The sequence below is a fragment of the Pelecanus crispus genome, chromosome 5 (assembly GCF_030463565.1).
Source record: "Pelecanus crispus isolate bPelCri1 chromosome 5, bPelCri1.pri, whole genome shotgun sequence".
Taxonomy (NCBI): Eukaryota; Metazoa; Chordata; class Aves; order Pelecaniformes; family Pelecanidae; genus Pelecanus; species Pelecanus crispus.
In genome coordinates, this window is record NC_134647.1 from 19,557,769 (window position 1) to 19,570,162 (window position 12,394).

Consider the following 12,394-nt stretch of genomic DNA (forward strand, 5'->3'; position numbering starts at 1 on the left):
ACCAAGAGAAAATGAAAAATCATACAGGAAATGTAGAAGTGGCTACAAATACCTTAGCCATCAGCACAAGTTAGAGACTTTGTTTTGCAAGACACCACGTATCTCATTAAATTGCTGTGCTTCCTGAAACAAAAACACTTTTAGTTTTTAAGGCCTTCGTTTTCATGCAGTAAAGCATGAAGAGGCCACTTCATTAAAATGAAGCATTATTGAAGAAGTCATAAAACCAGATGTAGTAACTGATAAATAAACATAAGCTCCCGTGAACCATTTCAGCTACTAAGTTCTAAATACAAACCTGGTATGTGGAAACCGGAGAAGCAATATATGGCGTAATAGATGTCTGAGTGATCATTCTGTTTGCTGTAATACTGTAGGGTGATGGATAAAATCTAGAAAATGCAGAAATATTTATTAAACGCCAGTTCTGTGCATCTTTCATAATGCAAACGTTTCTTTTCTTAGTATGCCATTATTTAACATACCCATTTTGTAAAGCAGCTGTGGTTGGATCATACGTGAGTGTCATTCCAGCCTTTAAAAAAAAAAAAAAAAGTGGAAAGAAAGAGTTGACAAAATTCATTTTCATTGTAAATTATTTTCTTATTCTTTCTTTAGTTGTATGACTTAACTGAAAATTTGTATTGAAATAATTTATTACTTTAAGTTAGGGAAAGGTTAATTGACAGATGTAATTATATAGTGAAGAGAGTCAGTGGTATTGGCTATGAATACAAGTTTTCATGTTCCCAGCATGAGGAACAAAATACAATCTAAGAAATACCTGGCTAAGAGAACATGTGTGTATTTGAGAGGCAGGGCATGAAGATGGTTATGTTAGGGTGTTGCCTACAACCTATTAACTAGAAGAATGAACGGGGAGTGCAGTTTTTCAGAAGACACATTTGAATTTTCTTGTCTCATATAAATGAGGTGTCTACGCTTGCTAACCACAGTAAGCCTATGAAACGATTATCTTGAACATTAAAAATTAAAAAAGCTAAAATAAATTAGTGCTGCACTCCATTGGTATACTATTTTAATCTTATGAAAGTGATGTGCATTTCAGTGCTGCATAAATCAAAGGATTATTTACTACATGTAAATAAAGTTATGTTTCAGCTAGTTTTGTAATGTAAGAAATTTCTCAGGCATATTCCTGACCAAGTTGAAGGAGATTTTATTGTTCACTTTAATGAGGGAGGATTTAGTGTTTCAAATTTTGCCTTTTTTCCTCTTAAGAAAGATACAGTTAACTATTTTTATAGAGTTGCAAACTGTCAGGTAAGAGTTGCTTGCACGTTTTTAATATGCCAAAGAGCCAAGCCAAGAAGTCTCAATGCCTATCATTTTCATAAGTATTCATTATTGTACACCCACACTAAAGTGTGAAGGGAGGACTTACAAGTCTCACCTCGCCTTCTCTGTGCCACGCTCTTCCATTCTGTATATATTTGTTCTGATTCTGTCTCTTTTTCTGTCCTCCATCGGCAAACTTGCACAATAAAGGTTCTGCAGGAACTGAGAAGAAAGAAGGAATATTAGTCGAAGCAGTGTTCATACACAGGTGTTCAGCGCTCCAAATGAGGTATGGTTTTTACATTACATTCTCAACATGACAGTTCAGTAACACAGACTCATACTACATCAACGACTTCTGCACAGCACAAAGATAGCTGCCACACACAAACAGAGCATCTGGAATGCCTTATATCTTTGATTTTAAACTACTGCTCTAAAACCTGTTGGAAAGAAACATGACCTGTATACCCTGAGTATGTGTCTGTTGGTCTGGGGATGAATGAGAACTGCCACATGAATTCTGAGCTTTGCCTCTTAGGAGGTACATCTAAGGAGGGTGGAGAATAAATCTGGCCAAAGGCCTTTTAATATGTTCCCCCCACCCCTCGGAGGTTTCAGTAAAGTCCCAAAACTTAAACTGCTCTGCTCATCCAGAACAGTCAGAAGAGCTGGCACAGTACTTCCACTTACTCTAACCGGCAGGGTGGAGTGGGCACCTTTATCTCCTGCCACCTTGCACTGAAAAAAATGCTACAACTGCTCATTCCCTTTTTATCTCTACTCTATAAAAAGCACACAATGCAAACAAATTCTTCAAGGTTCTTCTTTTATCTTGTTGTTTGCATACTGTCATGAAATGGTATCGCTATTTTTTTTTTTTTAATTTTCTGCATAACATAATTCTGACTGTGACTTCAATTTCTAATGTCAAAATTCAAGCAATGAAAAAGAAAAATTTGCATAGCATTCTTTCCCTATTACTAGCTTAAACTGTAATAGTTTCTGAGTACCTATGGCTGAAGCACAACTCTGCTACATCACACCACACCCTTCCTAATCACAGGGTGGAAGCACTGTTATGACTTGGATGTGATCACTTCTATGCCAGTAATTCCTGACACATGAGCTGTCTATAAGCTTTACCATGACACTCCTGCAGTCATTCGCTGTTTGGAAACACCTGCATGAGACACGGCTGGATCTGAAAACACGCAAGTTTCCAAATGTAGAGTAAACACACAGGGTGGGAGGGCCACCCGCAAAAAACCAACCCCAAGAAAAATTTTAGCACATATGTATCACACAACAAAATCTATTAGTATAACCATGGCCAGCGCTGATGTGCTCTTGACTCTGTCTGCGTTTACAAAAGATGATTGGTACTGAACGCCTCGGAGACTTACAACCTGGCAGACAGCCTGACTTTTAAACCATCGGCACAAAACTAACACTGAAGGCCAAGTCACCACTGGCTTTGGGTGTATGGCATACCTAAAACACTAGCTCTGGTTCTGCTGGGAAAATAGCCACTTCCTCTATGATACGTTTTTGACAGCTTTCTCTATAAATAAAGATGGACGGACTAGGAGACAGAGCTGGTATGTGCTTCCCTGTCTCATCTCCAACACTGACCACACATCCGTCAGAGACTTGTACCTCTCGTACCTGTGCGCTATTATTCAGCAAATAACTTTAATATCAGAGAGTCACACTTCAGTACTAAACATGACAACTGAATTAATTTAAAATGTATTATATGTTACAGAAAATGGTAATTAAAACCCTATAATCATAAAATAAACCAGGGAAAGGTTTGGAGTATTGTAGTCCCATGGACAGTGGAGGAAAGGTTCAAGAAAATGAATAGAAACCATAAAGTAGGAGACAGAAACTGGAGAACATTGCCTTCAAAATCTTGCATTTCTGAGGGGATTTTTGGCATTCCCGGAACTGAGTTTTGCTTTGGGGTCTTCTACTATGAGAAAAAACTTCTATCTTGGCATATGTGGGCAGAAAATTACTATATCAATATGCTGATGGGTAAGTCATAAAAGCCAGGTCCCAATAACCTTGGTCATATCACGCAGCATTTTAATCCACATACAGTTCTGTTGACATAAAAAGAGTTAATCTCAGAAGATGTTACTCAACATGGTTAAAATTGTCAGGTTCTGGTCTGAAATAATTTTGACTCTGATTTTACACAGTGAATGAAAAAAAAAAATCCATCAGAAAGGGAGAGCTGAGATCCAAATACTGAAGTTAATTGCCTTAAATGAAAAAAAGCTCTTCCGCAAGTTGAGTATCTCTGGCTACTTATAAATTATTTCAAACCATCTAGTATTGTGGGAAGCATGTGTGACTTCCAAAATACACACTATAAATTTTTGGATGAAATCAAAAGAAACTGGCATGAGAATGGCTTATAAAGACATCAGAAAATACCTAAAGGTTTCTAGCCCTGTAATTCTGTATTATAGCACTCACAGGTAGCAAGTACTTTATTTAAAGCTGCATTATGCTTTCATTAAAAATCCCCATAGTGAACTGTACAAAACTTTTCTGAAAGCGTTATTTGTGCTTACATCTCCCATCGTCTCAAGACAAAGATCATTTTTTTTAAGTCAGAGTAAGCATGTCCAACTGTTTGAATAAAATGTTCATAAAAATCTATTTTAAGAATAAATATGACTTTTTTTGTCAGTAGATAACTGAAAACAGCTAAATTTTAAATGATGAAATATCTTCTGTGGAGCACTGGAAACACTCTCCTGATAAATTTAAAGATGAAGAAAAAAATGGAAGAAGAATTATCCATGTGTATTGGACTTGCATATGTAATATCCAAAACCTGGAGCAATGAAAAAAAAAAAAATTTAAAAAGGCATTAACTTGTGATTTGCCAGACACTGGTGCTCCATCTTACTGAACACAGATCTGGTCACGGGAACCCTTGCTTTTCTGACCTTCCAGCTTCTCTTGCTCCTCACTGTGTCCATAAACAAAGCCAAATTCTGTGAAAGCTCCAACTTGTGTTAAAAAAAATGAAGCAGACCATGTATTTAATACCGCTAACGCTGTGAGAAGGCTCTATGCCATTTGCCTTCCCTGATTCCAGTCCAAGAACTGAATGCTGATAGTGGGGACTGTTGCAACTGAAAGCCTAACTGCAGTTTTTGGCTGCTTTTCCATACACATAACCCGAGTACTACTGCATTCATTGCTTCAAGAACACAATGACGGATGGTCAACAGAGGGAGGGTCATGAGAAGGAGATAAACCTTCACGGGAGCCAAGTATGATCTATTGATCCCCCTCCCACCAAGGAATGAACATAGCCCTTACTCTCTTCAAAATTAAATCTGAAATTTATTTCTTCAGCTTAGCTTTCCTCATATTTTTCACAAATACATAAAATATTCTCTCTCGCGCACATACAAACATGTATATAATAGATAGATAGATATAAATTAAAAACTCCAACAAGCCCTACAGACCAGTCAAGCAATCTTTTTCGTGGTCCAGGAAGGAAGGGAGAGCCATTTTTATTGTTTAATTGTTGGGAAGTGTGCAGGCCCAGTGATGAAGGGGATCATTAATCATTCAGTAACTTGTCTGTATGTGCAAGACAGAGAGGCACAGTATAAATATTCAGAGTTGCATTCACAGCTAAGAGATAGCTGATGTAAAAGGCTATGAGTTACAGTGGATTTATGCTTCTGCAGCTAAGACACCATGTTTAAAATACCCACTCTACTGACACTTAATGAAAACCAACAGAGGCTCTCAATGGTTTGTAGATGCCTGTTGAGCTGCTGCCATGGAGGTGTCCTGTAACTGTGAGCTCTGCTGCGCTTTAACAGCAGGTCAGTGCTTTAAAACCTGGCTGTGAAAAGTGCTGACTATCTCCTCCTGCCCTGAATTACCCTCCTCTAGGGCTAATGTTTTTACGGAAGAAAGACGTGAATGAAGTATTAGTCCAGAGAGTAAATACTTGCCAAACACACGTTGTGAACGTGTGTACATTAGAGTTCAGTCTTCGTTTCTTCAATGTCTACCCAAATACATACTAGGTGATACTATAAATGCAAGAACAAAATTGATCTTCTGGTGTTGGACTTTGTGTTTACACCCTTGACTTCACATGGCTGGTTTTATCAACTTTTCAATAAACCCTGCTTTCAGATACTAAAAAATACAACAAAATAGTTTTAAAATACTATTCTTTTAATCAGTTTTCAACTAAAGTGCATCTTCTAGTGACATAGCATATAGGACTAATGAGTTCTGACATTAAAACATCACTTTAATAATAGAGCAAGCCTGTACAGCTAGAAACTTGCCAAAAGCCGTGGGAGTCAAAAAAGCAGTTGTGCAACCCAAGATCTTAGTAGCTTTATATGTTTAAAGAGAAATGAAATATATGCTCTTCACCATTCTAATCTTCATTTAAACACCGTGCTCAGGGTTACGTTTCTTTAATAATTTACACAGGGTTTAATAATTTGTCACAGGAGTATATTTGGAGTTGTTTTAAGCAGTATTTTTCTTTTCTATTCCAATGTTGCTTCTTAAAGCTAAGCAGTAATTACAAACTATAAGAATTAGAGCAGTAAAAGCTTCTAATCTTTGATCTAATGGGTAAAATCTTGGTTCCTCTGCCTTCAGTGTGACAATCAGGGATAACACCAGCACTGTGACCTCTTGACACCCTTTAGCAGTGGTTCATGGATTGTTTCTGAAGGATCTGTGAAAGATAACTAAGAAATGCGAGTTTATGGTCAAACAGCTTAAATTCAGTATACAGAGATCTGCAGTGCTGGATGTTTTGTCAAGGTAAGCAAATTAAAAAAGCTCAGAAATTACTGCCACAAGATAACTACTTCAAGGCTCCATTTTCACTCCTCTCCTGTACTAGAAAGACATCCAAGACCAGAATCATTTCAAACAGTAGTGTCTACCACACCTGGTGGACCTCTTCCTAGTCTACAGTCAAGAGCACAGGCAGGAGCAGGGTTCTCACACCTATCTTCTATTTCCTCCCTAAACCAGAATCTGAGTGACCAATATCTTTACTAGTTCGGAAGAGGAGGGTGGGTCATGGATAACCTATGATTTTTGGGTCATCACCATAACCCACCATTCCTGAAGCAAAAATGGTATGGGCTGCTCAGCAAAAATGCTGTCTATCTTACACCCACTAAAATAAAATCACCTAAGTTATTTTTCAGTAAAAGAAGTATTAAATAATCCATAGAGCCTATACAACAGGCATAACACTTTTGTAACTTTTTAACTGCTATATTTTTCACTTTAAATGTAAGAGACAAATACACTCAGACTTATACATACCTTACGTTTTCTACAGCACAGGTGCTTTATGTAATTATTTATATAATTATTCTCATGTATGATCATGCAGCTACATGCTGCTGTGATAGGGAGGAGATGCCTTTTGTGATTTTGCCCAGCAGATCCTTTCTACAATTGTTATGGGTCCAACACAAGGCAAAAAGACACTGAACATTAAGTATCATCTTTAGGGGAGGGAGGCTAAGTATGCTGCTCTGTCCTCGCTACTCATCTTCTGTGTCCTGGCTCCTTACACTACTCTAGTCTCGGTTTCCTCCAATTCACATCATGAGGTTCACATTTCACAGGGGAATAGAAAAGCTTTAAATATCACATTATTCACTGAAAACACTAATTCTTACAGAGAAAAGTAGAACTAAATGCAGAAGTTATTCAAGATTATAGCAATCATGTAATAAACATACAGTTGAGAAGAGAATGAAATATAACAATCAAAGTCCTGAGAGAAATGGACAGAAAGTCATAGTCCGTAAGACAGAACAAACTATTACAATAATTTGCACAACACAAGTACAAATCCCAACTAGAACAAATGGTAAAACTAATACACCACTCCTAGGAGTTTTAGGATTATACCAACTTGCGTGGCATTTGAAATTGCTCTGACCTAACCTTCCTTCTTCCTGAATGAAGACAACCAAGGACACACTAAATACTGAATATGTTTCATTAAGCTAACATGGAGCAGGGTAACAAAGCCTGAATAGCTTGTTACATTGGGGTTCAGCTTGCTCAGTATCATCAGCGCCCAGTCACTCACTCAATTCTACAGTTCACGCTTTTGTGACCGCCCTGTTCTACCCTTGGCCCTCTCAGACGCATAGAGGTTTTTCTGTTCTGTCTTCTCATGCTCCAGAGGAGGTTTCACCCATGCTTCCTATAACTGTGTTTAACCCATTCTTCCATTTAAACCCAAACTCTGTTACAATAACAAAGCCGCATTATGAAAGCATGTTTTTGTTGAACAGATGTTCTTCCTCCCACACCTATTTCATTTACAGGCCCGTCTCTCCTACCCTCCTCATCCTGATAACAGTGTTTTTATAGCCAGCTCCCTTTGCTGATTTTAGCCAAGTTTCTAGGACACAATGTTTTAATTTAAACATAGTTCCAGTTCTATAATTTTATTTTGCATGTATTTGAACTTGCTGCCCTATAGCCCTGAAGGATGCTAATCTATTTCAAAACATTTTCCCAACCTTTGTTTGTCCAAGAGCTTTCCCACTACATGCACTTTTCTCTGTGCAGGTAGTCCAAGACACAGTTGCCCCATGACTCTGCCCCACTTTTTGGCAGACTGCAGCATATTATTATGCATAAGCTGCATCCTCTAATAAGACTGCATTATTGGACACGTGCTTGCAATGTGGTAAGGAACTCCAGAAGAACTTGAACTCCATAAAAACCTTTCCAAGGAGCAATACAACTTCACAGCACCAGCATGGAGAAGTAGAGTTGGAACTGTATCCTATACAACAAAATTGAGAGTCTTTAATAAACAAGGTTCTCACAACTCCCTTATGCGCCTACTTACCTGTTGCATCTTTCAGCGTCATGGAGGGTGCGACTCATCTCACTTAACTGACTTTCAGACATTTAGAGTTATCTATTTCCAAGCGACTCATCTGGACACTCATTGTAACCGCAAGGACAGCTGACAGCAAAGATACATCAGTCTCTGGAGGTGTATGCTTCTTTACGTATTTTAGACAGAGAGCCTAGGTGACTACTTTGCCAAGTAAGCATTAGAGGTTAAAGTTCATGAGGTGGATTACATCTTGAGACCCATCTTTAGTTTCCACTTTCTGACAATCACCAGTTCTGTGCAAATTTCTTGTCCCTAATTAATCACACTTTCCTGGTAAATATTTCACACTGCAGAAATCGTTCTTACAATTCCATGCAGCAACTTTTTATTTCTACCTGTTTGAACCTGATCATGTAAGGGTGCAACTCCAGCTTCAGCAAAGACCCACCAGAGACAGAGCATGATTAGCAATGACATGCTTGACGGCTCGTTCATTGAGAACGGGATAATAGAAGAGAAAATAAAAATGAGCAAACTAAAAAGCACCAATAAGAGGTTCTGTTACCTTTTTTTTACTGGCTCCAACTGAATAGGAATGCCTATATGTTAATTTAAACTCTTAGCTTCTCCATACTTTTTGCTCTTAATTATGTCCAAGCCATAGCAGCACTATAAAACTAATCACAGAGGGTGGATCAGAGCACAGTCAGCATTCAGAGAAAATCGTTCCATGACCTCCTTGCCCCTAAAGGGATTTTCCATCTCGTAAAACACAGATTGCTAAATATACGAAATAGAAAAGTAAATGTTATAGCCCCTATGTATAACAAAGTTTTAACTAAATAATCTCAGCAATCAATCCCAATGCAAAGGGTCTGCAAAATCCAAGCCAGGGAAGTAAAAACCCCGCGTTAGATTAGTGTTGGTGAAGGGAGTGGTTTCCTGTGCTCTGAAGCAGCTTTCCATTCCTACCGCAGCACAGACTGCCTCAAACTGGAGTAAACTTTCAGGGATGAGGCATGTATGTAGTTTTACTAAACAAGCCACATTCTTGTCTGCCTGCCGAGGGCTGCTTTCCTCCTCCTCCTCAGTGTCAGGGTCTGGCTGCAGAGAACATTTCAGCAGCGGGATAAAGGTGGATTCAGCAACCACATCAACAATGTAATTTGTAAAAATTCCCACTTAGGATTCTCAATAAAATGGTTACCAAAAGCTGCCTGGAATGTCAGTCATGTATTCTTTCCTCCTTTATTGTCCTCTTTTCTTTTTATTTTACTCTGCCGCTCTGAATTTCCTTCCCTCATTTTTAAGTATTTATGGAATACACATTTTGTCTCTTAGAAACAGTGCTGACAAAGCAAGCAAACTGATGCGGAACTTGGTGTGACAACAAAATTGCACTATGTAGCTTCTCTGCATTTTGCCTTGCACAACATTTCTAGAAGTAGCACTCTTTGTTGACCTCTCTCTATCTTCCTGAAGAACCTCAAAGACTACTTTGACTTGAGAGTCACAGCTCCCCAATGAATGAAAGTGCCTGGCATTAAGGCACTGCTGCAGAATCTATTTTTCTCTAATCAAATCTTTTTTTTTTGAAAATTACTTTGGAAAAATCACCAACAGATGGCAAAAGTAGTCCATTTTTTGCCTCTCAAAAAAAATTGTCCACGGACAATCAGCCAAATTCTGTTCTGATACACATACAACACATACTTGCCTCCTGACTTCAACTGGGATTATGTGGGATGTAAATTTGCGCATAGCTGGCTTAAGGCATTTTAGCTGCTTATCTGCCTGCTAGGAGAGAACACTACTAGATTCCTAGAAAAGGTTTACAGTAGAAGAGTGATATATTGTGTTCCAAGTGAGCAAGTATTACAGTCATCCAACAAGACACAGTTTAATTTTAATAAGCCTGCCTCTGAATGAGAAGCCAGATACAACAATCAGCGTAACAGGCTTCCACTATGTAAGCAGTAACCCATTCATATATCGTTAGAAATATATGCAACATACCAGAAACTCCTGCTGGTGTCTTTATGAATTTTCCATTAAAATGAGCAATCACTGCTTCACATTTTTCTGTTGACTCCATTCTAAGAAAATAAAGAATAATTTACATAAATTAAACACTCATCCAGATTCCCATGTTTGTGATTTTTTTAAGCATATGTCTTGCTTTTTCTCACTTTGCTTTTGTGGCTTGCTTTTCCATGTGTGAGCAACAGAGAGGATGTTTTCTAAGAACACACAACTTCAGAAAGGTAAAACTAAACTCAGTTAACATTTTACGCACTCTGAGGCCAAAGTCAATGCCAAACTGCAAATACAATATCCTTATTTACTCAGTAATTAGGCAGAACATAGCTTGGACAGCTCTAGTACAACGTACCTACGCTGTCTTGAAGGAAGCAGAAAGACTGATCCACAAGCATTCATAACTGAATCCTTAGTGTCCATGATACATATAACAAATGCTAATGCCACTTTCGATAGAGAATTCTGAAGTGTCTGTACAGTTTAAGAGTAATAAACTCAAATAAGAACATGCCTGACCACATAACCCAAACTGCCTTTACAGCTTTTAGCTTATACATATCAACCCAACGAAATGATGTACCTGTCTCTTACTTAATTGTCTCCAAGTTACCTTCAAAATAGAAACCAATGACAGAATAGCTGTGATAGCTGCTGAGAATTTACCCAGCATCCTGAACAGGTTTGTGCACTTATGTTGTCAAAACTAGACTTAATAGACTGGGTGGACTACTGGTGAGCTAGTGCCAGTCTGGGAGTGGCTCTGTAGGTTGCAGCTACATCCTTACATTTGCAATGTAGATGTGTCGGTCCTAACTGCCAGCTCGGACTAAGTTGCAACAGATGACCGAAACATGCAAGTATAACAAAATTTATTTGAAAAGAAGAATATATTTTGCAGTCATCTGCAAGATGATATTTGGATAATGTTGAACAGAGATTTTCATTTGTTCATTAAATTCTGTAATTCAGATCCATAAAATAGGCCAATGGCCTCAGCAGCAAAGAAGCAGTACTAAGAATTACTAAGTCTTGGCACCTTTTTAATTCTGATAGCCTTTCTGCACAGGCCGACGAAATACAATCATAGACAACAAGTAAAATCATCAAAATGCCAGACTGAACAAGAAATTTTCTTCATGGTTTCAAAAATACCTTCTAGAAAATTTTCAGAAGTTCTGGATTGTTGGATCTACATCAAAGAAACCTAATTTTTTTGTCTCACATGAAACAAACAATATAATTTAGTTTCAGACTCAAGTCTGGACTTGATAAAATATATTACGCCTTATTAACCTAATAAAATGCTCCCAAAGGCAAGAAGTTAAAATCTTTATTTAATATCTACATGTTTCTTGGACAATTTGAACTTTAACTACTATTTATCCAAAAATGTTCTAATACCTACCTTGCAGAAGGGGAGAAATTCTGATTAGATATAACTGCAACAGCTTATTCTATAAATTATGTATATGTATGTGAATAAAAAATATGTATTTAAAAATAACTTCACTTTTATGTATACATATAAAACACAAAGTATAATACAGAACCTATTGAGAAAATACTTACTTTAAAACTAATCTCTTTTAGTGTCTTCAATATCAGCGAGGCTTTGGATACACACAAGTCTTTTGGGCTTTTACATACAATTCTAAAACTCTTCTGGCTATATTAGAATAAAAGCATTCCTAAAATACCACTGATTCAAGATAGAGTTGGTAAGCAAGTTTAAGGAGAAAAGACTGAATAAATTCATAATGCCTACTGAATTTTAGCTTGGGTGTTACTGGATTGTGCCCTTCATAGTACCAAAAAGTGAAAGCTGCATTTAAGCAAGTACCATCATTTTTCAAAATTAGCAAATATAACTTTTGGATATATATTGCTTTGTATGTCATCCAAAAAACACATACACACATTCTGTGCATGCTTGTATGGAGTTCACACTCAAATACTTATGCATATGCTTATATGAAAAAAAATACAAGTGTATGAATGAAATGAAAGTGCCCAATTAAATTTACACCAAAAATATTACAAATCCTTATTGATTTTTTTAAAGGGGACAGGAAATTTTGGTAGAAACCATACTTGCTGGTTTTGCACTCTTAAATAAAGGAGTATCATCCCATTGATTCTAATTTGTTCCTT

At 37.4% G+C, this 12,394-nt stretch overlaps 1 protein-coding gene across 3 annotated transcripts in view; it reads right to left on the reverse strand.

The window, feature by feature from the left end:
- RBMS1 (RNA binding motif single stranded interacting protein 1) overlaps positions 1–12,394 on the reverse strand; it is a 95,826-nt gene that overhangs the window by 13,290 nt on the left and 70,142 nt on the right. For 2 of the 3 annotated variants that reach the window (XM_075711421.1, XM_075711424.1), the window contains exons 6-9: positions 10,220–10,299; positions 1,406–1,521; positions 486–535; positions 299–392 (exon numbers count right to left, since the gene is read on the reverse strand). In XM_075711421.1, the coding sequence (XP_075567536.1) occupies positions 299–392; positions 486–535; positions 1,406–1,521; positions 10,220–10,299 (340 nt within the window). The remainder of the gene's footprint in view (positions 1–298; positions 393–485; positions 536–1,405; positions 1,522–10,219; positions 10,300–12,394) is intronic. The other variant, XM_075711422.1, reaches the window with a different exon arrangement.